The sequence below is a fragment of the Haemorhous mexicanus genome, chromosome 18, assembly GCF_027477595.1.
Source record: "Haemorhous mexicanus isolate bHaeMex1 chromosome 18, bHaeMex1.pri, whole genome shotgun sequence".
In the NCBI taxonomy this organism is placed as follows: Eukaryota; Metazoa; Chordata; class Aves; order Passeriformes; family Fringillidae; genus Haemorhous; species Haemorhous mexicanus.
The window spans coordinates 15,511,886-15,539,639 of record NC_082358.1 but is presented as its reverse complement, the minus strand read 5'-3'; the positions used below and the strand labels follow the sequence as shown (position 1 = coordinate 15,539,639).

At 43.8% G+C, this 27,754-nt stretch overlaps 1 protein-coding gene across 9 annotated transcripts; it reads left to right on the top strand.

The window, feature by feature from the left end:
- Nucleotides 1-225: 225 nt before the first annotated feature.
- Nucleotides 226-27,038, top strand: STAU1 (staufen double-stranded RNA binding protein 1). Of its 9 annotated transcripts, none has more exons than XM_059862981.1 (15): nt 226-359; nt 8,263-8,539; nt 9,331-9,455; nt 10,201-10,357; nt 11,255-11,393; nt 12,089-12,254; nt 17,072-17,170; nt 18,511-18,723; nt 19,274-19,417; nt 20,172-20,318; nt 21,135-21,207; nt 22,622-22,941; nt 23,682-23,804; nt 25,293-25,378; nt 26,054-27,038. In XM_059862981.1, exons 2-15 carry the CDS (start codon nt 8,347-8,349, stop codon nt 26,139-26,141), a joined length of 2,073 nt encoding a protein of 690 aa, XP_059718964.1. In that variant the 5' UTR covers nt 226-359; nt 8,263-8,346; the 3' UTR covers nt 26,142-27,038. The 9 variants fall into 9 exon arrangements, with proteins under 9 accessions (XP_059718964.1, XP_059718962.1, XP_059718963.1 ...); XM_059862979.1 differs by having other exon boundaries at nt 22,574-22,941; XM_059862980.1 differs by having other exon boundaries at nt 18,493-18,723.
- The last annotated feature ends 716 nt before the right edge of the window (nt 27,039-27,754 follow it).

Here is a 27,754-nt window from a genome sequence, read left to right as displayed (position 1 = left end):
CGCAGCGGCACCGATCGGTCCTGGCTCCGCGCACGGAACGCCGGGAGTTGTAGTTTTCCGGTCTGCTGCTCTGGCGGAGCACGCTGGGATTCGTAGTCGCCGCGGAGGAGGCGGTGCTCCCGGCAGAACTGCGCGTCCATTGGCCCGGGGAGCGGAGAGGGGCGGGGTCTCTGGGGGCTCGCTCGCTGCCGATTGGCTATGCGGAGGCCCGGCCCCCGGCGCGGTGCCGTCAGTTCCGGCGGGCCGCACCGCCCCGCTCATTCTCTTTGGTGTTTGCCCTGTGCCGCCCCGTCGGTCCCGCCCGGCCCATGGACTGAGCGACCCCCGCCCGCCCCGGCCCGGAGCCGAGCCCAGCGCAGGTGAGGGGGCGCGGGCGGCCCGAGCCTGGCGGGGCCGCGGGCGGGGGGCGGCGGGGCCTGGCGGGCCAGCACCGGGCCGGAGCCGGAGCCGGGGCCGGGGCCAGGGCCGGGGCCGTGGGGAGGGGGTGGCCCGGACCCCTGTGCCCGTCCGGGGCTCGCCCTGTGCCCATTCCCGGCCCGGGGCTCATCCCGCGCACCGCCGGGCTATGCCCGCTCCTGCGGTGGCGGGGCCGGGAGACCGCCCCGGCGGGGAGCGGGGTCCGGACCGCGATGGGCCCTGCACTGGCTCCCGCGGCCCCGACCCGCGGGTGAAGTGTCGGGGCTGTCGGCGCCGCCGCCGCCCCGGGCGGGCAGTGACAGCGGCGCTCCGGGCGTCCCGAAGCGGTGGCAGCGCACCCGGTGCCGTGGGCGGGGGGTGCTCGCCGTCCCCTGCCCGCCGTTCCCGGCGCGACTCTGGGGCGGCAGCGGCGGCTCCCGGCGCAGGGGCCGGGGCAGCGCAGCCGGTTCGGCTGCCGGGCGTGCCCGCCGAGTGCCCAGAGCCCAGCATCCTCCCGGGCCCAGGCGGCGGTACCGACCTGCCGAGCCAGCCGGTCGGGCTGCCGGGACAGCACGTGCGGGAGCGGGGACAGCGCCAGCCCCTCCTGGCACAGCTGAACGGGCAACCCCGGCTCTCCCCTCGTTCCCACCGGGACTGGCAGCCGGCGCTCTCCAGGATCACTTCTCCCTGTTTCCTGAACAGAACACTCGTTTTCCCGGGGTGTAAAGCAACAAGTCCCGTTTAAGGCCTCCCTTGCCTCTGTCTGGCTGGAGACAGAGCAGCCTTGGGTTTTCCGTCAGGGGATGCTGGACCTGGAAGTGCCAGAGCCATTTTTATGATGCATTCCTCTGCTGGGTATTGTTGTTACTTTTCCAGCAGGTTTAGAGCAAACCTGGGAGGAGCATCCTTTGGAATGTCAGTGAAGGCTAGGTGTATTTACATACACACATATCAGTGAACTGAAATATCTGAATGAAATCTGTGGTCTGCTTTTGGAATGGTATATTTATAAAATCTTGTTTCTTCTAACTAGGACATGCAAGTGTACTGCATAGTTCCCTTGCTCAAACTGGAGGCAATGTTTTGGTTTTGTTGTTTTTTAATATTAGTGGACATGAGAATTTGAGTTCTGATTATGCAGCTATGGCTTCAATGTAATAAAGTGATTTCTGCTTTGTCTGTTGATTATTTCATACATGCCACAAATATGTGTTCTGACTTTTATAGAGATTAACTCAAGGTCTGTCGCATCTTGATGAGAATATAAAAAGCCCAGGGGCTTTTTATAGTAAATATAGTAAAAAGCTGGGGTTTTTTACTATATTTTCTATTTTCTGAAGTTGTATCACAAACTTATTTCCAAACTGTTCTAAAAGGATGCATGCAAGAGACAATTCTTTTTTATGTTGTTATTTTAAGCAGACACTGTGTTCAGAGTTTTTCATAACATCATGAATCATTTTTGCACTATCAGTATAAGTCACTCAAAATGTGTTTTGTGGCAAAATTATTCATAGGTTGAAATAAATTTGAAGTGATATGACTGTACAAAATCAGAGCAAAACTGGAAATTGCTTTGTGCCTTTCAGATCTTCCTGAAGAACAGCAGCTTTTTTTTGGTGACAAATGAACATTCCTAAAGCCCTTTTCCTGGCTCCTTTGGCCAGGCTCCTTGGCAGGGTTGGTTGTAGCACTAGGGGTGCTGCAGATGCCCCAGGGCAGTGCAGGAGACCTGGGCATGATGCTCTCAGCAGTGTCCGTGGATTCTGTGACCTGTTCTACTGCAGGCAAAAAGCCAAAACCCGTGAACAGTTTTGTCACTACACTAATTGAGCTAGAAGTATCAGTTAGGTGTTTATTCATTATATCACTTCCTGGTTTGCTTTGTTTGGAACTGTCTGGTTTATGCATATGTTTGGTAGGTCCCTCTTTTCATTCAGCTTTTACTTTCAAATTTTAACTTTTTTTCTTTTATTAATAATCCATATCTTGGCTCCAAGACTACTTTGCATAACATTTAGTGTTTGTGCTGTTACCAAAAAGAGCAGCATCTTTTTCTACAGTGTTACTTTTGGGAAGGATCCTGTCTTGTGGAAATGTTGCAGATTTATCTAAGAAGAAAACATTGTTCAACAGCGTTTTACGTTTTGTGCAGATAGCATTAATTCTGTAAAATTTAGTCATTGTTTATCAATTTACAGTGAGACTTTCCAGTTGTAAGTAGATGCTGTTAAACACTGTAGCAGCAGCTTGAGAATTTTATGCTGTATGTTATAAAGCTACCCCTAATGTGGGTTTTTCAAAGGTATTTTAGGTTACAGCATCTCAACAAATCTCCTAGAGTTTGTGGATATTTATTTTTTGTGCCTTAAAATAGTTGATGGTTATGTCTGGCATTTGTCCTGCTTCTCAGGCTGCTCTGCCAGGTGCTGGTGGAGCAGAGTGAGGAGTGTGTGCACCCAGGGTGGGAATGGGGGACACGGCTGGTTCCTAGCAAGGGGCACAAGGAGAGTGCCAGGACCTGCAGCCTCCCGAGGAGCAGGACGTCTTTGTGTGCTGGTCCTCACAGGGAGGGAGACCTGTCCCTCTCAGGGTTTAGTTTCTTGTATTTGCAAGGGGCTCTCAGAGCTGAGGGCCAGCCTGTGGCAGGACCCACGTGAGAGGCTGTGCTGCCAGGCCTGTTGTGTGACAGCGGCCAGGCCCTGGTGTCCCTGGGCTAAGAGGTGGAAGCGTGCTAGCCAGGTGCACAGAGGTGTGAGCAGTGCTGGGGATGCAGCCCCCGAGCGTCTGCCCAGCCCCTGGGAGGCAGGCGTGCCGGGGGTGACAGGTGTGACAGCCTCGGGGACGGCTGTCAGGGATTGCAGCTTGCTGCCGGCGGGGGAACCTCTGTCACCAGAGCAGGGCACTTCAGGGTGGCTGCCAGCAATGGTTTTCTTGATGCATCTTAAGCCCGTTGCCTCTCGTCCTGTCGCTTTAACCATGAAGAACACATTGTTCTTTTCCACTCCAGAATCCTTTCAGGTAGGTGAACTGAACTGCTGGTTCTCAGGCCCCAGCCAGCTCTCTCCTCTTCAGAACACACAAGTTCAGATCCTTTGGCAGTTTTCCCATAGGTTATATTTCTCTGAAGGGAGTGTCAGAGCTTTTCCCCCTTTGCTTCTGCCTGGAGCCTGGTCCCCAGTGGGTGCAGGGCTCCAGCTGAGGGCTGTGTCTGAGTGCAGAGCAGGACTAGTGCAGACCTCGCTCGGGCTGGTTCTTTCTGCTGCATCTCAGGATGGGGAGGGCTTTTTCTGAAGCAGCCTGGCAGCATCAGCTTGTGCTAGAAAGTGGTGTTGGTTGTAACTCTTCTCCACTCTGCTGGTGCCCATCAGGTGTCTGTGCCATGGTGACCAGCAGGCAGTGCCTGCACAGCCCCTTGGGCTTGTTCTGCTGAGGTGGAGGGGTTCATTCTTGGCAGGGTTACCAGGAATGGCTGGGGGAGAAAATTCTGTTGTCCTTATGTAACTTCTTCTTGACCCTGCCTGCAAATATGATGCATTTCCTTGTTTTTCAGATGCTTAGTTTAGCCTCCAGAAAACCCTGTAGAAGAGGAGTTGAGCTGAGTGTAATCCCCTTGTGTTCCCTCTTCACTCTCCTGTTGGTGTGCTGCCAGCCTGGTTCAGGCTCTGCATCCTCCTTGGTTCTGGCAGGAGAACTGCTCACAGTCCTAGGAGTCAGCCTAAGAGTTTGAAATGCCTGTCTGAAGTTAATTCAGGAGCTCTGTCCTCTTCTAACCCTGCTGAAGATTGGGCTCTCCCCCATTTTGTGGCTGGGAATGATGTTGCTGGCATCTGCATGCAGTTGGCTTAGGCATGGAAAAGAAGGATTAAACACTTTGTGCTATATTTGTAAGCAGAATAAAATAGGTTTTGATTTCCATTTAGAGCAGTCCGTGCAGTGACAGGTTTCATATGCAGCACTGAGATAATTTTGTTCTGAAATGGTTTTAGCCAATTTGTGAGTGAAATCACTAGATTGGAAATGTAGCCAAAAGGTGGAATTTATATAATTTTCTGCGATTAATAACTACCAGAGTTTCTCAGTTTGTGGCTTGCTTTTGGTTTGGCTTTGTGAATGAAGGTCTGAGTCTAATTTTGGGAGCTGATCTCTACGGCTCTTAGGAAGAAGAGCTTCACTACAGAAAGGAAACCTCACTACAGAAGGAAAATTGGCAAGTGACTCTTGTATTTCTGCAAAGAGCACTATTATGAGATTCCACTGCTTGGGTGAGAAACATCACTTGGGGTTGGGGAAAGAGCAAGGAAGAGTCTTGGATCAGGTTGGAAGTTCTGCTTGGAAAAGCAGCTGTGTTGAGCAGTTTGTCAGTGGTAATGGAAGGGTCATACAAGTCCTCGTGATCTAAGAGGTGAGGCAAACTCAGTGTAAGGTGAGAGATTCTCTGCAGAAGATTTCTTTTGTGCCTTTAGGAAGCAAAGTGCTAACTCTCTGTTTTTTCTTTTAGGCATTCTCCATCATAAATACCCTATTTAGAACTAAATACAAATCTTCACTCTCTGGATCTCCTAAAGATACTGGAAAGTTACTTAAAGCATTAAAGTTTCTTACCTTTCTATTTGCATCATATTAAAAAAATGACAAGTTGTGGAAAAACATAATTATCCATAGAAGTGTTTGATTTTTCTTTGGCCCTCTGTCTTCTATCTGCAACTCCTGTGTTAATTATAACACAAAAAGACCCCAAGAAAACTTTTACCTAAAAATGTTACATTCTTTATATATGAAGATCTTAATTTATTTTTGGCTGAGTGGACTGGCCACTCTCTCATCTGCATTCATTTCTTTGGTTACCATGTGACACCTGAATGTTACATTTTAATGCATTCAAAATTTCTGGGAATGTTCTAGGTATTGATGCACCAAAAGAAAATAAAAATCTAAAAGCAAGTGATGCGCAGTCCTCTGTCATCTGGAGATCTGTGAAGTTTAGTATTGCCCCCAGGTCAGTGAGTTTGATGGCAGCCACCCCGGGGCGGGGATCTCCTTCTAGTGCAACACTGTTGTGGTAACCCTGCAAATACTCTGGGATGAGTTAGCAGAGAGTAACTGTGGGAAAGGAGCAGTTCTGTAATTAGCTGCTGGTCAGGCTGTGTGAGTAAAACGTTTGTTCTTTCAAACAAGAAGGATGTTTGGATGTCTTGGATATCTGAGTGGGCTTTAGTTCTAGCAACACCTTGAGTATTGATAGGGATCACTTGCTTGCACCAGGCGGTGTCTCGAAAAGTTTGAAGTATCTAACCCCTGATTATGTGGGAAAAAGCCCTGAAATTCTGGCATCATTGTTCCTCTGTCCACTGAAACAGCCTTTATGACTTGTTAGCTTCAACTTTCTCAATTATGGTGCTTTCTTTTTGGATAGTTAGAATTATAAGCCTGTTATAGGGTAAAGAGCATATTTCTTAGTAAAAGGACTGTAAACCCTTTGAGAATCCCCAAATAATCTATAGTAAATGTGCAGTGTTGAACAGTGAGTTCTTTTACCTGAGTGAAATACTTCCCACGAATCAACTGAAGGATTGTCACCCTCCCAGGCAGCTGTGAGTGCAAACACAAATTCCGGTTTGTTTTGTCCGGCTGTTTTTTGAAGTGCTTGTCTCAGGTGGTGGGATGTGCCTTGGAGTCTCCAGAGGTTTTTGTGAGCAGGGGCTGGGTGTGTCCTGGGCAGCCCTGCGAGCAGAAGAGCTGTGCTGGGGAGAGCTGGGCACTGCCTGAGATCTGCTCGGAGCTCCTCGGGGCTGGGCAGGCAGACCCCTGGGGGGGTGCCCCGCTCCTCGCTGCCCTGCAGCCCTGCCCTGCTGTGTTCTGGGGCTCACACCAGGCAATGGTGAGCATGTGAAAGGTAGGGCATTGCTTTAAAAGCAAACTGTTTGTAGAAGTTTTCTGAAAACAATATCAAGCTTCCTTTCCAGCATGATCTCAAACATCCTGATGTTTCTGACATCAAAATAACAACTTTTGGTGTTGTCCTCTTAAAACGGGTGGCTGAAAACTGTAACTTCAGTTCCTTAGAAAGACATTGCACTTAAGCAGGAAAGGAGCATTTGCTTTACTCATTGCAAGATTTCATTGCATTTCTTCATCTGCAAGACTTTGGTATAGTCTTGGCCAGGCAATTACTGTTGTTGTGTTATGTCGGAAAAATTTCAGGGATTCTAGCGATGCTCTTGGGAAAGAAACTTAGTGATTGTAAAGTTATTGCCCTGGAGTCTTATTCTAAATACTTTTCTTCTTTGTCTTGCAATTTCTTAGATGTCCTTTAGAGAGATTCTCTAATGCCACTCTCACAGTTACAATGCACCCCATGTGTAACTGCTGCAAATTTAGTAGTCAAATACAGGATTTGTTTTGAGTATAATCTGCATATGTGTCTCCTGGACTAATGAGACCTGAACTGCTTTTGCTCTCTAGTAAAAACAAAGTTATCCAGGTGGTAGTGTGATAAGTCTGGCCTGTTTATGATGTTTTTTCCCAAAGTAAAATACTTCAGATGGTAGATTTGGTAGTGTAACTGTTGTTTCCCAGTAGTTTCTTACCTCTTATTTAATAAATAATTTAATCTTTCTGTCCATGAATGTATTAATCTAGGTTCTCCTCTTAGGCTTGTTTTGTCAGTAACTAGCTAAAAGCTTCCCTCTGACTCATTGCTGCTCCTCTCACATTTGGAAATTCATTCACAGGTTCAGAATTTGAAGCTCACAGAGCACTAGTGGAGTTGTGTTGCTGCTAATAGCCCTCTGCTGGTAGCTGGGGCAGTGATTTCTCCTTTTCACCTGTGAGTTAGGAAAGAATAAACCTTGGTTTGCTGCCCTAATCAGACCTGTAGGTGACTGGTGTGTGTGTGTGCATGTGTGCGTGCCTTGGTGTGTAAAATGGATTTACTTGGCTATAAAATGTATTTTTAATAAATAAAAGCTTGTAAGTGGATATGGACAGCTGATCTGTTTGTGTCTATTTAGGTTCCACTGGCTGAACACGAAGATAATTTTGCGTCCATGTGTAAGAGAAATCTAATACCAATTTGTCAGCACAGGGAAGGTCTGTCACAGGGCGCGCTCGGGCTGGGGCGTGTGCTGCACCCCAGGGGGCTTTGAATGGCCTTAGGTGCCCATGAGCACTTCCTGCACTTGTTTACAGTGCTGCCGAGCCAAGTGACTCTAAATTGATGCTTGAACTGTGGCTGAGACATGCCCTGTCTGAAATCGAAGTAACCTTCAGGATGCATGTAGCTGATACAGTTTGTGAACTCTTACACCTCTGCTTTTCCCAGCCAGAGCTGGACTCCAGCTTTTCCCCTCTTAAGCAGCTTGGCATTCTTGATGATCCTGGGGGAAAACTCTATGATAATAATAAAGGATGTATTCTCTAAATAGTTTTTTCATAAAGGCTGCATTTATTTCTTGCCCTCCAAGTGAAAAAGTTTAACTTCAAATGGAAGAATGCATGAAATGTAACTTGTCTGTGGAAGTTGCTCTTTGTTCCGTGTATAACCAGTGGCTCTGGGTGTAAGTAACAGGGTTTGCTTCCTAAGAGGATTCAGTCGTGGGGAAAGCAGGTGGACAGTAATGAACAAGCATAAATAAAGCTTCTGTGCTACTCTTCTGTGAATGAAAGAAGTGTGAAACACGATGGGGAGTACCGGTGGAACTGTGCTGTGCAAACTGATGTGTGAGTGACTAACTGGACAAAATGGGAACAATGGGTGCTTGGTTGAACACTTTTACCCTTTTCGCTGATGGAGGAATTATTTCAGTAGGTTGTTAGAGAATGCTAAATATTTAGTATAATCTATTTTTCATCTTTACATTTTAGGTCAGCAATTTGGCTTCCAAAATTGGAGTTTGTCTGCGTTCAAAGCTGTTTGCCTACAGTAATCTGCTCTGGTTGGAAGTGAACATGTCTCAAGTTCAGATTCAGAATCCTTCTGCTGCCCTTGCAGGGAGCCAAATACTGAATAAAAACCCATCTCTTTCACAGCCTTTGAGTATTCCTTCTACTACCAGTTCTTTGCCCTCTGAAAATGCAGGCAGACCTATCCAGAACTCTGCTTTGCCCTCTGCTTCAGTTACATCCACCAATGCAGCTGCAGGTAAGATAGAGGGTCAGTAACTCTATATATTTTTAATGCTTACAGTTTGGCATGATAAGCTCCTAATGTCTTGCACCTACATGTAATTTAAAAGTAATATTTATCCAACTGCAGTAGCTCCCTATGGAATGAAATCTGTTTGAGACAGGTAGAAGCATACTTTTACATTAAGTTCCAGCAGTTAATTGATATGTTTCTAATAGTAAAGAATATTTTTAATGGTATTTCGTTAAATTTTTGAAACATTACTATCAATCTTTTCTTCCAGTAGCTTGTTTTAAATATGAAAAAATGTTGTTTGAAATAGTTTGTTTAGTTCTGTTATCTTTAGTTCTTTTATGACCAGTTTAATGATAAATATATTATGCTATCAAAATGCAACAGAACAAATAAAGGGCAATAAAAAATAGCTAATAGGGGAAAAATAGGAGAAGGGAAATGAAATTGAGTTGTTGAAATTATTCAAAGCAAGTGGTAATGAGGAATACTTGGAAGATTTGTTCTTTGACACGTACTAGATAAGATGCGAGCTGTTTGCAGGAGTCTTCTAACTTCATGCTTCTGGCTTGCGTTAGAACCTTGAATTTATTTATGGTGCTTTTTAGGCATGAGCATTGCTAGGAAAACCCAAAGTTCCATAGATTGTTGCCAGTTTGGCCAGTGAGCAAAGCTGTCCATTCCAGCATTGCAGACAACTAGATGCTAAGCCACTGAGATTTCTTTTTAAATTAAAGTTGGTAGTAAAGTCCACAGTTATCAGTTCATTTATCGGATCTTATGTAACCTTTCAGCTCCTTCAAACATGGCAAACCCCAAAGAGAAAACCCCCATGTGTCTTGTGAATGAATTAGCTCGTTTCAACAAGATTCAGCCTGAGTATAAGCTTTTGAGTGAGCAAGGTCCAGCTCATTCTAAGGTAAATGTTCATACCAGTTTCTTATTGCTGCTGCTCATTTCCTTCACCTTCAGGAGTGGGAAGGCAATGTGTGGGATTCTGGTGCACAATAATCCAGAGTAGTGGAGAGGAAAGGGAAGCCCCCCACAGCATCAGTGGTAGGGAAGTGTGAAGCTGGTAGCTGGGAAGTAAAAAGTTGAGTTCCAAAAAATTTCACATGAGCTTCAAGGTGTGAAGGAGTTGATATTTACAAAAAGTATTGGAATAACATTCAGAACATCTGTTCAATTGTGTTTCATTGATCTGTGGGCATGTAGAAGCTTTTATGGCACATTGTGAACTTAACTTTCTTCAAACTGCTGAAAAATATTTTAAATAAACCTTTTAGAGGATTAAAGCAAGAACTGAGTTATGTGTTACAGAGAAGGGTGAGTTTCCAGTCTGCTGTTCTGTGACATGGGCACAGCAGCTCTCCTGGGGCTGTCACCTCTCCCCACACTGCTCTGAGTTTTTAGCCTGTCAGATCTCATGCAGGATACTTGCCAGCTACAGTTGTTGAGAAATTCTTAGTTCAGTAATCGGGAAAATCCTGTTGATGTCCAAAGTGATGGAAATCTGGAGATGACATGGGAGTTAAGGAGAGCTCGGATTGCTGGATTCTCAATTCGTGCATCACTGAAAGACTCATTGTTTTGTGTAAGAGAGTCTGATAAACTACATAAATTCTGAAGAAGCCTTTCACAAAATACCTGTTTGTGGTTTTGAGGTGTTTACAGTGCAGCTGACTCTTGGGGACCAGCATTGGGAAGCTGAAGGAACTAGTATTAAAAAAGCGCAACATGCAGCAGCTGCCAAAGCTTTGGAAGGGACAAAATTCCCTAAACCTACGGCTCGTCCATCTCGTAGTGAAGGCAAGAATCCAGGTATATGCCACAACAAACTGATTTAAAATAATCGTACATAGAGACAATACACCTTTCTGCTTTTGCTATGTATTGACGTTGTAGAAGGATGAATAAAAACTGTGATTCTGCCTGTTTAACAATGGCAGTTGTCAGCTAGCAAGTAGTTATTTTGTCTGTGCATCTGTTCCATAGGTCATTTTCTTTTGGCAGTTACTTTACACTAGACCTCTTGTACTGGATTACAGCTGATTTCTGAGCCAGTGAGACCTGTGGTAGAAAAAATGACACTTCCTGAGTGTTCTTTGTCCAGTCAGAATGGACTAGGAGTCAGTTCTTCATGCCCACAATACCAGCATTGAGAGAAATGTTTTAGCCCTCAGTAGCAATTAACCTGCCTTTTGACAAGGCCAGTTGCAATTTGAAAGTGAAGAGTCGTAGAAACCCTTCTAGCTCTTTGAGGACAGAGAAATGTTTGATCATTCTTAGTAAGCAAGAGACACAGAAGGGATGTAGCATGTCTGGTAACTTAAAAGTGTATTTGGAGAAATTTCCTCACTGCAGAAAATTCTTCTTCTGCACTTAGTTAGATACACTGCAAACACAGGTAAATTAGCAGCTTCAGAAATTAAAAGCAAAATGATAGAACCCTCCAAAACCAATCCAATAAGAGCTCCCAGAAAATTCTCTTTTTTGTAACAGGATTTGTCACAATTCTACTAGGCCTCTTTAATGTGCATCAAATAGACTTATTCTCTTTTTGTTCATTAGCAGTTCTGTTTGGAATTCAGTAATTTAAGATGCTGCATGTGGCAAAAGTTGAGCTCATTTTTCCCTGCTGTGAGCCAGCAATAAGAATGTAAATTGTCTCAGTTCCTTGTGACAGGTGGACAACCCTTTCTATTGCTTTTTCTGTAGACAGCGTAACCCCCACAGTGGAGTTGAATGCCCTTTGCATGAAGCTGGGGAAGAAGCCCATGTACAAGCCCATCGACCCTTACACGGGGATGAGATCCACCTACAGCTACACCATGCGAGGTGGCACCTACCCCCCACGGTAGGTGTTGGCTCGGGGTGCAGCTCCCCTCAGCACCCCTGCCTCGCTGCTGCCTTCTGGAAACTGCCTGTGTCCCCCTCCCAGGGACACTCACCTCGTGAGGCAGGAGCTTTGGAGAAGTCCACCCACCAGTATCTGTAACTTGCCTTATTTCCAGTGCTTTATTTCTTTGGGGTGGGGCAGGGCAGCTGGACTGGAAGATGAAGTGTTTTTGAGTGTATTCAGGTATAGCCAGCTTCATTAAGCAAATAGCTAAATGTATAGCTAAATATTAGGTAAATATTTCTTGCATTTCCTTTCTGTGTAAAAGCAAAAGCAAAGAAAACAGGTTGATGCTGATTCTTCTGAAACTATTTAAATTAAAGTTGCAGTTTAAAGAATTTTATGTAGGCATAGGAACTTTAAATTCAAAACCTCCTTTCCTGGCTTGCCAAGTCTGTAGAAGTGCGATTGTGTTGTCTTGGTGTAGCACTTGGTCAGAAATGTGTTCCTGTTGTAAAGCAAGGAATGTCAATATTTGTTTCAATGGTAGCTCACCAAATTCTTTTAGGCTTTAAATCAAAATTTGGCTTTTTAAACCTAGTGCTTCAGTGCTGGTGTGGTTACTGATATCCAAGAGATTGACCCACATGTGACTTAGGTGTCTGTTTGCTTTATAGGCCAAATCATTTGCTTATTCCCCTCTCTTTTTGCAGGTACTTTTACCCATTTCCTGTTGGGCCTCTACTTTATCAAGTGGAGCTTTCAATTGGAGGGCAGCAGTTTCATGGGAAGGGAAGAACAAGACAAGCTGCTAAGCATGATGCAGCTGCTAAAGCTCTGAAAGTTCTGCAGAATGAGCCCTTGCCTGAGAAACCAGAGGTGGGAATTAATCTTAGTGTTGTAAGCATAAATTGCTAGAATAAACTGGGATATTATTGTTGATTTTTTTCCTAGTTGAGGAGACAGTTGGGAAATCTAATTCTGTGCAGCAGTGGTGACTTACTTATGTCAATAGAAACACTTTGATGTAAAAGCATAAATTTCTATGGAACTACAAATTTCCCAGATGAAGTTATGTTAATTTTTTTACTGTCATATTTTTCCACAGCAATGCTGTAGACCTCTGTCAGATATGAGCACTGGAAGCATAGATAGGAATTAATATCTTACCAGGTACAGATCATACACAAACTTCTGAAGAAGTGCATAAATGGGCAACATAAAACTCAGGCATGGATTAACTTCCTAGGACAAATTCCTGCATGATTTTGGAAAGAACCATGGAAGTTCTAGAGGAGCAGGAAACGCATAGAAATAGTAGACTCAAACACACATTTTGATAGGAATATAAGAAGTCAGTTTTTATCCCTTCATATATTTATGGCTGCCCAGCACTTTCCATTCCAATACCGTTATTGTGTTTTTCGTGCTTTTTTGTTGAGTGGCTTTAGGCAGAAGGTCTCACTGTGAGCATGGGAGTTGCTTTGCTGCTGGGCTGGCTGGGAGCCTGCACCCCTTCGTGTGTGTTGGCTGCTTTGGGCAAAGACAGAGCTGTAACTTGCAATCTGGGGAGTGTGAGAGCTTGCTGGATATGGAGTCTGGCTGTGTGCTGAGATAGAAGGAGAATGAAGAATTGGACAAGAAGGTAACAAGGGGTCTCAGACTGAGAAAAAAAATTGCTGGGAACTACCAGGAATGGCAGAGCAAGAGGCTTGAGGAAATGTGAAGCCAAGGGACACTGAGTTAAAACTTGGTGTGTGTGGGAGTGAGCATTGCCCAGGCAGTTGGGCAAAAGCACTGGATCTGACAGTTCAGTGCAGAGGCTTGGGAAGCACTGATGGAGGCCCTTCAGGTAAGGGAAGGCTCTCCTGGAGGAATGCAGGCTGAAAGATGGAGGCTCTTAGGGATTACAGATGCTGTTGGGAAAAGAGCATGATGCTGGGAACAGGAGCTGGGACTTGGGCTGAGCCCTGCCCTGAAATCAGAACTGGTGACTGGCACAGTGTGGGCAGGGGCCTGCTGGTCGTCATGCAGGAGAGGCCAAAGCAGAGGAGGATGTTCCCCTTCAGTTCTGGGAACCCCAAATTCTGGAATATTGTTCTGTGACAGTGGTGGAGAACATCCCCTTTTTGTGCCCACCCTTGTAACAGATGAGCTGCTCTCATGGGCCCTTTTCTTCCTTGGGGAGCACAGACCCAGGGAGAGCAGCTCTGCAGGGCTCACATGTCACTGAATTATTCTCTGTTCAGTCTTCTAGGAATGCTTCAGTACAGGTCATTTTCTGAAAATTTATAGAATTGTGAAGTTGGATAGCATGAGGTCTTCAGAACAAACTGCCGACGTTGCAGGATGTCTCATTCTGTGTGAGGAGTAAATCCAGAGGTAGAGGAAGTAAATGAGGCAGGAGACTGCAAGAAGGGAGAATTATTTTATTAATAAAAAAGGACCTGAATAGTGTCTTGACCATGAGAAAACTGAATTTGTCATTTTATTTTTCAATTTAAATTGACTTGTCTGTAGAAGGAACAGTAGGAAATACAGCTTAGGGAAAGTAGAGTGGGCCCTGGAACAGGGTGTGCTGGTTTATAGCAAGTACTTGGATAATCAAGTTTTCATTTAAAGTTTGGTACTTCAATTCATGGATATTTAGGCTTTCAGCTGTTGTAGTTTTAGGAGTGCCTGAGGGAATTGTTTCTGTAGCAGCATTTCTCCATAGCCAAGAGGAAGGTAGAATAAGGAAGGTTGTGGTGCTGAGTGAATCCTGTTCGTTCCTGCATCCAGTGAGGCAAGGGCCTGAAAGGATACAGGAGTGCAGGGTCATGAGAGATGTTGTTAAAATGCCTGTATAGAACAGAGGCAAATGAAGATTTCAGAAGCAGACATAATCCTGATACTTCCTAACAGTCATTTGATGTTGCCAGTAATTTTCCTTTTAAATGTAGTTATTTTGGTGTATCCCATTTGAGTGTACGCTTGTGTAAATAATATTCTGATGTTTGAACTCACGTGTTTTAAGGGGGGAGTAATTTTGTACATTTTATTATTTGGGAGGATTTTTTACAAGTTTTTGCTTTTATGTAATTTTACTCTTGTATTTTTAAATTGGAAAATATTTGGTACATAATAACAGTTGGGTGCAGTGATCTTAAAGCTAAATGATTCTGTGATTCTAAGAAGAAATCATTGAATAAAATAGTCTGATTAGACTTTAAGGGAAAGAATGACCATTTCCCACACCTTTTCAGGCACAAATCTAGGAGCAGGTGGCAGGAAAATGCATGTACTAATATTGGCTCTTGGCTGGACCAAGCGCTGCTTCAAGAGCTGAGCTGAGTGTTAGAGCACTGAGGGGGGGATGTGGTGGGAGAGCTCAGGGACCTTCAGTGTGGCTGGGGTTGGATGTGCTGCTGAAGGAGCAGCGTGGGTTACCCGGCATATTCAAAGACAGATGATAAAACATTGACTTAAAGCTTAGGAAACATGGAGAGCTGGGCTTCCTAGCACGATTCTTAGGTAGGAATTCTAATTCTGCATCGAAATTTGCTTCTGTGTTTGTTGCCAACTCACTTGTTCAATATCAGCTGCTCTTTATACCCTTAATGTGGAAGGCCAGGCTCAGATGGTGGCTGTGGCTGGTCACTGCAGTGCTGGGCAGCCCCTCCTCGGTGTTCAGCATTTGCTCACAAGCAGCCTTGAGGAAGGGAAGGGAACTGGAAGGAGTTCCTGGAAGAGGGCAAGTCCCTCGTAGTGGAGTACAGGACTTGTGGAATTTGCTTGAACAATGTGATGAGAGCTAAGAATGGTAAATGCTTTGGGGTCTCATTCAGATTTAGAGGCACATAATTCTTGGAGAGTTTAATCAATGCAAACAGGCAAAATACCTCAAAACCAAACTTTATGCATCATCTGCCTTGAAGTGTGCAGGGAAAAGGGGAGAGTGTGTGTATTATTTTTGATTTATAAAGTAAACTGGTCCAGAAATCAAGTAGAGTCAAAATAATCAGTAAAATAGTTGTAGTCAGTTAAAGATTATCTTGCTAATAATTTACTCTTTTTAGATAAAGGAAAAGATCCTTCATTTTGCACTGTGCACACAGACCTGGAATGTATTAAGAATATACACTGCAATAGAGCAGATAATTCTATTCTATTTATTTGTATTCTAATAGAGCAGATAATTCTATTCTATTTATTTGTATTCTCTTGAGAGGCTATTAAGTGGGAAAATTTAATCCAATGAAGAGAAGTCATAGTCATCTTCACAAAGAAAAACGTAGGAATTTGAAACACTACAATCTGTCTGAAATTGCAAGGAGAGGAAAAGTGCTTGTAATCAAAGTTGTTGTGGCAGTGTTGGTGAGTGAGGGCAGGGACAGACCTTTCCTGGCAGTGCTGGAGTGAACGTGGCCTTAGGAGTTCACATGTTCCTCCTGGGAATATGCTGCTGTTCCTTTGGAACTTGGCTCTGGGGTTTGGACTGGATCAGGGTTTGCCCAGTGTGGTGCAGAGCAGGGCTCTGGGACTGCCCTGCCCTCCTGGGAGCTGCCCTGCCCTGCCATGGCTCCACAGGGCCAGGGCTGGGCCCAGACTCCAGCCTGGTGGACAGGGGCAGCCCAGGAGAACAGGGCCAAGTCTGATGGGACAGTGGGAGGAATGAAAACTTGAGATTAATTTAGTCAACTATTTTTTGTCTAAGATGGGAAAAGCCTGTCTTAACTGGTGGGATAAAAAAATCCTTTGTGTTTTAAACGAACCTGTTAGTAGCAGACATGGGGGATGCTCGCTGCCATCCAACAAGTTTTAATCTATGAAAGCTCTCTAGCTCAGCTCCCCTGCTGCTGCTCCAATAAGATACTTCAATCATTTTTATTACCTGATTGCATAACTAGTATTGTGGCATGATATTGTGAAGTGATATTTTTGCTGTTCATCTTTATCATAATCTTTCCAATATCACTGCTGGACACCTAAAATTTCTCTGTTGCTGTTGACATGCCTTAGCTCATGTTGATGCCAGCATCACTTTTGGAATCCCAGTCCAAGTTTTACCTGGAGATACAGAGACGTGCCTGTAGGAAAGCTTCACTGGCAGTGTTGTCCCAGCAGGTTTGAGTTCTCAGAGATGGTCAGCGTTTGATTTAGGGCAAGTTCTTGGTAGGATGTTCATGACATGAGAATGCAAAGCTGTAGATGAAGCACTTACAAGGGAGCATGTAAAAAGACATGACTGCCAGGGGCTCGTCAGCCATCCCTCATTCACATTGGTCCCACTCTCAGAATCTTTATTTTTCCTGCCCTTTCTCTTACCTGATCCTGTCTTAGTGCTTTTGGTGCAAATGTCCAATCAGTATATGAAAATTGTATTTCATAAAGGTACTTCCATTTGGAAATCAGTGCATTTAGCACTTCAATTTCATTTTCTATAAACACACTTTTAAACCTATTGGCCCTTATTCCATTTGTTCTTTCTTGTAATGAGCACATGAAAATATGAAGGTTTGAAAGCTTTTACACATACACCTTAATGAGCTTTTTAAGATTCAGTTCTGTAGTACGTGGGCTGCTTTTCTCCACATTCATGTAACATGACAGTAAAGGTTAGAGTATTTAAAATTTGGAGAGTTCAGTAAAGTGTTTGAATGGATAAAATTCAATTTAATAGGATCTTTATTTTAAATAGAGTATGCTTCTTTTAGGTTAACGGAAAAGAACCAGATGATGAAAATCTCAATAAATCTGAAATAAGCCAAGTTTTTGAGATTGCACTTAAAAGGAACTTGCCTGTGAATTTTGAGGTATGTTTACTTTACAAGCTCTAGACTTGTTTTTATTAGACTATTAAGGGTGCACATTAAGTTGAGTCTCTCCTAGATATCCCAAACAACTGACTTTTAACACGTCTTGTTAGTTGTGAATACACTTTTAACCTTTGACAGTCACCCTAATTGTCTTGGAGTTTATATGGTAAAGGGAAGAAAAAAGAAAAATCCACCTGTTCACAAATTCATGCCCTGAAATGATCACACGGAGTGAGCAGCTACACTGTGGTTGTCTGTGCAATCTTTTTTCCAAGCTTTTTGAGAAAAGCTTATTATAGCGAAGAGACAAAAGACAACCCTGTATTAATGATTAGAACATGGAAGTGCAGAGTCGAGGCAGAAGAGTAGAGCTCACTCTGAAAGACACATATGGAAGTATTTGCTTAATTAAGCACTGATCTGGACTACCCATGAGTGCAGACTCTCACAAGTAGGTTTCTTTTCTTGCCATGAGGTGACCTCATGTGCATCTGACTTTCCTTTCCCTTTGGCCTGGCTCCTTGCTGCCTCTCTGCCCCTCTTGGTCATTTCAGTTATCTTAAATCAGGAGCTTCCATGGGAGCATCTGTTTCACTAAAATATTAATTTATCGTGCTGCTTTTCTGAGCTGGCAAAGTAACATTTAAGCCAACCATCTGAATTATTATAGTAAGAAAATGCAATTGTGTGTAACTAAATCGCTTCTGAAACTGTTCTATGAAATTTTACATGAAACTTTCAATTATTGCAGATTAGCCTGAGTATCACTGGTAAAAATACACTGTCACACAAAGCCAATTGTGGATGGAAGCTCTTAAAATTAATTATTACTTTTTGACTTCATGGATATTTTGGAGTATGATGTGATATGAATGGAGCTAAAAGCCTAAATCTGTAGTGGGCAGCTGTCTCTGGGATGTCTTCAGAAATCAGAATTTCTGGACTAAAATGCTAGATCCCAAAGAGTTGCTTTCTCTGTAATGTTTTATTGCTGTACCATGATATATTTAATGAGATGCTATTAACTTTGGGAAAGTACACACTGGTGAAATAGAACAGTCCTATTTTTATACAGAAACAGTAAATGAGTAAATTAAATAAGATGGGTTAATGACTTGTGTAAATACTGTTTACTGCTTCCTGCATCTGATCTTTTTCAAATATATGCTTAGTTGGGTGGGAATATGTTGTTAGAGTATGTTTTGTTTTTTGGATTGTATGAGAATCTAAAATCTCTTTATCCTTAGTTCTTGAGAGAAGTTTGCTGTAAACAATGTGCCCTGCCATTTTTAATAAGTGTTTATCACGCTTTCACTCAGTTTTTCCCTCTGAAACAGGTGACCAAGGAAAGTGGTCCTCCCCATATGAAGAGTTTTGTAACCAAGGTATCAGTTGGAGAATTTATGGGTGAAGGTGAAGGAAAGAGCAAGAAGATCTCAAAGAAGAATGCTGCAATAGCAGTCCTAGAAGAACTGAAAAAATTGCCCCCCCTTCCTACAGTTGAGAAAATGAAGCCACGAATCAAAAAGAAAACAAAATCAATAGTGAAGGTAAGGGGGAAAAGATTGGAAATTTTACTGTGCAAATAATCATCAGAGAGGCTTTTCTGAGTCAGTTATAAACACTCTTCAGCTGCTCAGCCTTTACCAGCCCTCTGGTGCAACGAGCTGGTACTTTGCTCCCATTCTAATGGGATTCTGACACCACTTTTATAGCACTTATCAGTAAATTCAGGATGAAAGAGAAACCTTATAAAGGAAAGAGCAGCACATAAAAATCAAGCTCTGACTTTCAAGCCTCAGACTTTACAGCTTCGGGTTTTGCTTGTACAAATTCTCCTGCAAGCTTGTCCTTCCCTAATATAGCAGGATTAGAATTTGTAAAGCTATTAGCAGGGTAGGTTACATGTGGTCAAGTGTGTCAGTGGAGCCAAATAAATCCAGTATTTCTCTTTGGCAGTGACAGTGTTTCATTAAGAAACTTTTATTTTAGTATTTTTAAAATCTAGAGATGAATTAATTCAGAGGCAATGCTGCATTCTGTCTGTTAAACCAAATATTCATAAAGTTTGGCTTATTTCCTAAACACTGTTCTACGTAGCTGCAAACAAGTCCAGAATACGGTCAAGGAATGAATCCCATTAGCAGACTTGCCCAGATACAGCAGGCCAAGAAGGAGAAGGAGCCCGAGTACATGCTCATCACAGAACGGGGGCTGCCCAGGCGCAGGGAGTTCGTCATGCAGGTGAGTGTGATGGCACACAGCTGGAGCTGTGGCTGCGGCCCTGGCACACAGCTGGAGCTGTGGCTGTGGCCCTGGCACACAGCTGGAGCTGTGGCTGTGGCCCTGGCACACAGCTGGAGCTGTGGCTGTGGCCCTGGCACACAGCTGGAGCTGTGGCTGTGGCCCTGGCACACAGCTGGAGCTGTGGCTGTGGCCCTGGCACACAGCTGGAGCTGTGGCTGTGGCCCTGGCACACAGCTGGAGGTGTGGCTGGCACCTCATTTTTTTTTCTTATGGCAGTCAGGTTGTCAGGATGATATACAGGCTTAACAGATTTCCATGACATGATTTAACAAAATATCTAATGGGCTACATTCACAGAAGATAAAGGTTCAAGAAAATTGATCTGAGTAATTTTTAAAAAAAAATTTCACAGGGCACCAGTAGTCTATGTTGTAACTGCCTAATGTTTTAATTAACAGGAGTATTAATACTCTGCAAAGAGGTACTAAGCTGCTTATATTTTGTAATGTAGGATTTATTAACACTAACCTGGGTTCCCAAGGTGAAACAATGAAATACAATTCTTTGTGTGACTTCTGTTTGGGTTTTTTGTGCTTGAAGGCCAATGATTATTGATAATAAATGACAACTTGCTCAGAACAGTGATCACTTGAACTGTTTTGTGACTCATGGCATGCTGGAGACACAGATCACTAATAAGGAATCCCCATACTACTGCTTAGGAATTGAATTTTCTTCCTCTTCTGTCCAGGTGAAAGTTGGTGTACACACAGCTGAAGGAATGGGCACGAACAAAAAGGTTGCTAAACGCAATGCAGCAGAAAATATGTTGGAAATTTTAGGTTTCAAAGTCCCTCAACCTCAGCCTCCAAAACCAGCATTAAAGACAGAAGAGAAGGTGAGTCTGGGGAAGCAGCAGCTGGTTAATGCTGCAGCAAAGGCTGAGCTGAGCAGAAGCAGCTTTGCAAGACAGTAACAGGATACGTAGTTCATTCTCTCTGCCCTAGCCAGGAAACAATTGTATTGAGGGGACTGCTCTCTGAAAAAAATATTAAATATCCAGTGTTTTGGATACATTAGGTGTTTGGGTTTTCAGGTAAATCAAAGTCTCATCAGAAGAATAAATTGATGTATTCGTGCTTTATGAAATGTCTCAGAACCTGTGATAATCGATGTGTTGGTCTTAGAAACTTGCAGACCTGTAGGTTACAGTCCTCTGCTAGCAATAGTTTTACACAGCCTTGTCACAGTTGCAGTGAAAAGTTTGTTCCGGGTCTCTCTGGGGGGTCCCTTAGGGAAGGAGCCTTCTGTGTTCTGCTGGTGATTCAGCAGATGCTACCAGGGAGTCCAAGCAGCAAGTCCAGGGTTCGTTTTCTCCTTTTCACGCATGTGCTCGTTGGTGTCTGGTGTGCTCCCTTCAGCAGCACCAGTGACTAATGGTAGTTAAACTGGCTTTATTCTGCTATCTGGTTCTGAGTAGCTGTGTTCCTAATACCACTCCTCTGAGATGTGGTAGTTGTAGGCCTTCAGTGAATAAGAATCACTGAACTTCTCTTTTTTTGATAGCACTGTAGTTATTGATGTTTTTGAATAATAATTTTTTCAGTAAAATTTTGGCTTGTCAAATCACCTGCATCTTGAAAACTTTAGAATTTGAGGAAAAAAGTTTTAAAGGGATATTGTGTGTTTGAGTTCTTTTCCTTTTATTTTTAAGACCCCAGTGAAGAAACCAGGTGATGGAAGAAAAGTAACCTTCTTTGAGCCGGGCTCTGAAGAGACTTCAGCTAGTGAGTAACCTGGTGAAAGCAGCAGGGCCCTGTTGGGGGTGTCAGGTCTGTTCCCAGCCCTTTCAGCAGTGCCATCTAGCACTCTGGCATGAGCAGAGCTGTGCAGCTGCTGCCTTGCAAGCCAATGGAGCCCTTGGAGAGGTTTGGTTCAAACTCCAAAGAGCTTGTTCCTCCCGAGGCCCCTGTTCCTGGCATGAAGATGGGAAAGGGTGTCAGTACTGACTGGTGTGCCTCAGGCAGAGTTGGAGAGGGAAGGAATGGCCTTGTCCAGAACCACCTCAGTCTGTGCCTGATCTCTGATGGCTGAGAGCAGGAGCTGGGCCTGCCCTTGTTTCAGGCAGTGAATAGTTGTGGTGGTCATACCCAGGGTGGCAGGCTGGAACCAAAACACCTCAAACCTGGCCACCCTGTACACAGACATTGCTTTCTGGAATGTCATCTGTTGAGAGGAATCATTATGGAAAGTTTTATCTATCACCACTGATTGCTGTTCTGGAGGGCATATTTCAGGTACTTTAGGTGTTTAAGCATAACTTTGCTATTTACATTATAGTAAATTGGAATTGACTTGGACTTTAGTACTGTTTTACTGCATCCAAAAGATCTTAGGTAAATTTCCTGACTTCCTATTCAGATTTTGCTGTCCCTGTTTTCTTCCATTTACAAATTTTGGCTTTCATCCTTAGACTTGAAACAGCTCAGTCCTGCAGAACTTCATTAATCTGTTCTGCCATAAAAATGACTCCTTGGTTTATTTTGGTGGCACTATCTTCCCCACCTTTCTTAAGCACACCTGTGCAAGTTTCATCCATAGCTCTATGTGAGTTCCCCTTAAAAAGCTGTTCTTATCCCTCTTTAATTTATACCATAACATCAGCAAATTGCTGTCAATTGACTGTGGCTGGACATTTGCTGTAAATAGTCTTGCCTCTTTGTGCTAACATTCCATTTTACCTTTCCTACCTGCTTGTCCTCACAATATACAGTTTAAACTTTGTGGACTGTCACTCTCTTTACATCATTAATGGTGGCTCTGGCCGTTCTGTGGTTTCATTATTTGCTCCTATAGTTTAAATGATGGAATAAAAAATTCTGAAAGCAAAAGATATGTCTAGAATATGGTTGCAGCTGAGGTGTCTGTGAGCTTGACTGACCTGGAGAAGCTACTCCTGGACGTAAAGGTGCTTCCTTTGGCAGAAGCAGCTGTTGCACTGAGTCAGTAATTCAGTAAGAAAACTCTGTCTCAATGATGCTGAAGCTCTGACCCTCCAAAGGCTGGTTGAGCTTAGTTTGTTTGTATGTCAAAAGTCATTTGAAATGAATTGTTTTTTCCAAAGTGACTTTTGGTGCCTGTGTGTGCCTGCAGGAGGACTCTCAAACAGCAGCTCTTCAGTGTGCACCTCTCTCCTCCCAGGTAATAAAGAAGATGAGTTTAGGATGCCTTATCTCAGCCATCAGCAGCTTCCTGCTGGAATTCTTCCCATGGTCCCTGAGGTTGCACAGGCTGTAGGAGCCAATCAAGGACACCACACCAAAGAGTTCAGTCGGGCAGCTCCCAACCCTGCCAAGGCCACGGTGACGGCCATGATCGCCCGGGAGCTGCTCTACGGGGGCACCTCTCCCACTGCTGAGACCATCCTGAAGAGCAGCAGCTCCTCAGGACACTTCCCCCACGGGCCTCTGACCAGGCCCTCCGAGCAGCTGGACTATCTTTCCAACGTCCAAGGAATCCAGGTAGATGTTCAGCTTCACAGGACTTCTTCCAAAGCTGTCCAAGCTGGTCTAACCTTTTGTTTGTTCCAAAGCTTTTTAGTTCTGTTGGTGAGAGATGAGCTCTGAGCCTGCTGAAACTCATGTAACAGTTTCGCTTTACCTATGACATGTGTCAAATTTTACATCCTTTTAAATTTTATTTTCAAGTGTGCATTTCTGTATCATTCTCAGCCCCAATTCAGTGCTACTCTGAGGTCTTGGAAGAACAAAATTAAAGCAGCATTTTCTGAAAATTGTCCCAATGTAGGAAGACATTGTGGACTTGAACTTGGCTGATGTGAAATCAGGTTTTTTTCACTAATCTCTCATACATTAACATTTGCTGTAAGCTCTGCATTTTCTCACATTTGCCCCCTTTAAGGGGAATTGCATTAAGCTCCTATATTCGTATGACAGATGAGCTCAGTGGATCAAAAAGCATAATATAGACATTTGAAATGCAGACAGCAGTGATCAGAATAAAGATTCCAGTAACAATCATTATTAAGTAGCCACTTGCATTCAGGAGCCTTGCCAAGCTCTTGTGAGTGCTAACAAACATTGTAAGTGAGGTTAAGCTTCAAATAGAGAGGTTCTACTGGCTGAGAGAATGATAAGAAAAAAAGCTCAGTGTCATATATGGGCAAATAATCTGTAGCAGTTGTGATACGCTTCTGGTACTTGGATAACTGAAAAGAAGTAAATCCTTCTCTTTTCTTCAGGTTGAATATAAGGACTTTCCAAAAAATAACAAGAACGAGTTTGTATCTCTTATAAACTGTTCCTCTCAGCCACCGCTGATCAGTCATGGGATTGGGAAGGATGTGGAGTCCTGCCACGACATGGTATGATGAACATTGCTGAAATGCTGCTCTTGGGCCTTCCCTGAGGGGAGACCAAGGTTTTATATCTCTGATGGGAGCAATTAGATGTTCTACGGTTCCCTGGCTAATTTTTGTCTAATATTTCATGGGTTGCAGAAATAATGATTAATAATATCAGAATGTAATCTGAATAATGCTTAATATGCTAAACATTTGATCACAGTTTTGGTCTACAAAAAGCACATTTGCTTCATCTTGATAGTATTTGCATGAGTCCATGACAGTAAATGCACAAAAAGGAATGTATAAACCTAACAGCATCTCAGCTTATTTCCTTATTATATCAAAATGGGCTGATGTTTCATTGGGGGCTGTGATACTTGGGCTCAGGTTCCCAGACTTGCAGTGGAAGTGGAATCTCCTCTGGAATAAATGCAGTTCAGCATTGGATAGTAGGAGACACTCTAAATATGTTCAGCTCCCTTTATAAAAAAGATTTTTTTATTACAAGTGTCTGAAATATTTCTTTGTGAAAGAATGAGCCTGCTATAGTGAAACTTGCCGGGAACTTTGGCTCTAAAAGACTTAAGGTGGAGCTGATAGGATGTTCCCAGTCTGCTCCCATTCAGAATAATTTTTCTTTTGGTCTCCAGAGGTGATCTTAGTGGCAGCCTGAAGGAGTCATTTGCAGTATTAGAATACCCTTAGGAAAACCTAATTCTGCTGATTTTTATACTAAAAACTGTTGCAGTACTTTCCTAATGGACACAATTTGATACAGATTTCTTTGTTCTTTGGACATTTTCATGCCAAATTCTACATTCTGCTGTGCAGAGCTCCTGTCAGACTGAGCACAGGGGTCAGGGCAGGGGGGAGAAGGGGAAAGAGCAGCTGGTTTGGAGCTTGAACACTGGAACTCTACTGGGGTCACTCTGAGCCCCCTTCTCAGTTCAGGGTTCAGCTGTCACTAAGGCACGTGCCAGAGTCAGGGAAAGCTGCACCTGAAATTGGTCTGAATGAAGTGGGGAAAAAAAAGTCAGTTCTCAGGGGAGGTGACTGACCTTGGCATGAGCCATGACACACAGACCCTGCTAAACAGTCACGTGGCCCCTTCTGTTTTGTATTTTTGATTCTTGTATAACTTGTTTTCTTTTTTGGAAAAGGACTCTGGTTCTCTGTATTTTTCTGTCCTTTGTCTTAAGCTCTGCACAGTTTGAGCTGTTACTGATTTAGTGTCTCTTCTCTTGCTGTTTCTAGTCCTGGTGTGTTAGTTTTCCCCCAGCGCTGAAACAGGTGCAGTGGGAATCCCCAGTCACAGCACCATCCAATTGTTTAATGAAGCAAGGTGAAACTCTACACCTTTGCATTTTCCACCATAACTATGGAACTTAAAAATTTCTTTAAAAATATCGCCAAAATAAGAACATTTGTTGGGGTTAAGTGAGTGCTTTCAGTAAATTACTGAACTGTCTGGAGGCTGAATTGCTGAGTGCTCTCTCTTCCTCTTAGGCTGCATTGAATATATTAAAGTTGCTGTCTGAGTTGGACCAACAAACCACAGAGATGCCAAGGACAGGAAATGGACCAATGTCTGTGTGAGTGGTTCCCACCGACCTCCCTTGCGCTGAGGCGAATTAACCCCGTGAGAGTTTTTAGACAAATAACAAGTGAGGGGTTTGATTTGCCAGAAAGGTTGAAATGCCAAGGGCTGTTTACCCTCTAACAGGACCAGAGGGAGGATTGGGTGGTCAGTCCTGTCACTTTCATGTGTCAAAGGCAAAGCAGTGAGTGGGACTGAGTGGGTGAAGTGTGCTGGCTGTGGTGTGACCCCAGCCCAGTGTGACAGCTCTGGGCCCCAGCAGTTCTGGCCTTCCTCAGCTCAGCTGCCCCTTCCCATTTCTCTGTAAGGAGTGTGACTCTGCAGAGGCCTTGGGGTTCCAAGTTATCCTCTCTCTCTCTCTTGCACTATTGTGTGTCACAGGTAAAGGGATATGCAGGGGTCAAAGCTCATTTTCAGCAGAAGCATGGAGAAGTGCAAATTATTCTCTTGGCTTGGTTTGGGAGGAGAGAAAGTTGAGCCTCTCATTGAGATAATAAGCTCTCAAATTAACAGTGGTGGGATTAACAAAGTGCCAGTTGATTAAAAATCGGGGCAGTTATATGGTAACAGATTGTTAAATGCCCATCAAATTATTTGTATCCAATTTAAAGTATCTTATTTGTGGAAATAGCGTTTTATCTCCTAAGTAACAGGTGTTTTCTCATTTTAGATGTGTGAAACAAGAAATGGAAAGTGACCCTCTCCTCAAACCGGCGAGCGCAAACCCTTTGGGACAAACACTGGACAGCACTGCCTGAAACAGGCTCTTGACTGAACCCAAACCTGAAAGCACCAGAGAAAATCAAATGCTTCCTCTTAATGTAACCTAACTGTTGGAGTGCTACAGTCTCTACAACCTACTGTAGTGTCTAAATCATAACTGTTGCTTTTTCTTCAAACAGTGATACATTTTTAGTTTCATTATGTTGTTTTGATTGAAATGACACTATACATTTTTCATTTAAAAGTTTCTTAATTGTATCTAGAACCATAGCACAGTTTAGAAACTTTGTCTTCTGAGACTGACATGTTACCTGTGAACTAACTTGGGAAGATCATATCCATGTATGTGGTTATTTTGGTTTTATTGGAATAGCAGCGTTTCACTGGAAACAGGCTGTGTACCACCATTTTAAAAAGCCCCATATTTTTGCAAACCAACCCTAATTATCTAATGGTTGAATGAATTTAAACACTTTAGGAATTTTAAACTTGGTTTGATCATTTTTGGTTAATTTCTAGTTTTCTTGAGTGTGGGGTAGGGGAACTCGAATGCAACGTGACTTTCAGTGATCTCTGAGCTGTGTTTTAGGGACTGTGTGTTGGTGGCTCACAGCTCACTACAGCACAGGATATGATCTCAGTGTAGTGCATATGAAACTGCAGATTGATTTTCCTTGAGTGCTTTATACTGTTTAATTACATCTCCATGTAGGGCTGAAAAAAATTACCTATGTTTATATATAACTGTGTTGCTTTTGATGTTGTGTTCTTGCGCACGGTCGGTGCGCGCTGAGGTTTGCATTGGTCCAGGTACAGCACGATAGCCGCGCGAGTTCAGTACTGCTTCCGTTCATTGTTTACGCTGGAATTTTTTCTCCCCATGGAATGTAAGTAAAACGTAGTGTTTGTCACCAATAAATGGTAATACTAAATTTTTTTGGTTAGTTTATTCCTGTATACCACCACAGGGGCTGCTTTTTTATAGATTTGTAATGCTTGTGCTCTAGTCTGGGCGGTGTGTTGAGCTGTGGAGTAACTTCCAGTGGTTCTCGAGTGCATAGAGAATGTTCTATGTTCTGTGCTGTGCAGAGTGTGCAGACCTGGCAGGGCAAGGGAATGCAAAGTAACGTGGGTACAGTTTGTTATTTGTGCCACAGTGTTAGTGCAGCTATATTAATGGGAGCTCAAACTGGACTTCAAAGTGAAACTTCAAAGTTTGCTTGAACGAGGAACCTGGCACAGCCAGTGGATGGAACTTCCTCAAAGTAGAGACTTAAACTCTGTTTCCTTGTTTGCTTGTAAGCTGAGCCACAGCCTTGCGTTGCCTCATCGATGCTGGGGACAGTGCTGCAGAGCAGAGCTTGGCTCCTGCAGCAGCACTGGCCCAGCACTGGCCCCGCAGGCTGACACGTGTCGGTGTCTCGTCCAGTGTGAGCTACGGTCAGTGTTTACTTACCTGTGACCTGCAGGAGCAGTTCCTACACCTGTGTGCAGCGCCCACGGGAACTTCTGCCACAGAGGGCAGTTCCTGCAGGTGCTGTCTCAGAGCTAAATGTCTTGGCCATTTTATTTGCATCATCCAAAGCAATCGGGCCACAGGAACTGCAGACCAGATTGCATTGAATCACATTGGGTGTGATCATTATAA

Coding starts and splice junctions, on each gene's coding strand:
- STAU1 (XM_059862978.1), top strand. CDS start 8,347: ATGTCTCAAGTTCAGATTCAGAATCCTTCTGCTGCCCTTGCAGGGAGC. Junction 20,319..21,134: donor CATTAAAGACAGAAGAGAAG/GTGAGTCTGGGG, acceptor TTTATTTTTAAG/ACCCCAGTGAAGAAACCAGG. Junction 23,805..25,292: donor TGGAGTCCTGCCACGACATG/GTATGATGAACA, acceptor TCTTCCTCTTAG/GCTGCATTGAATATATTAAA.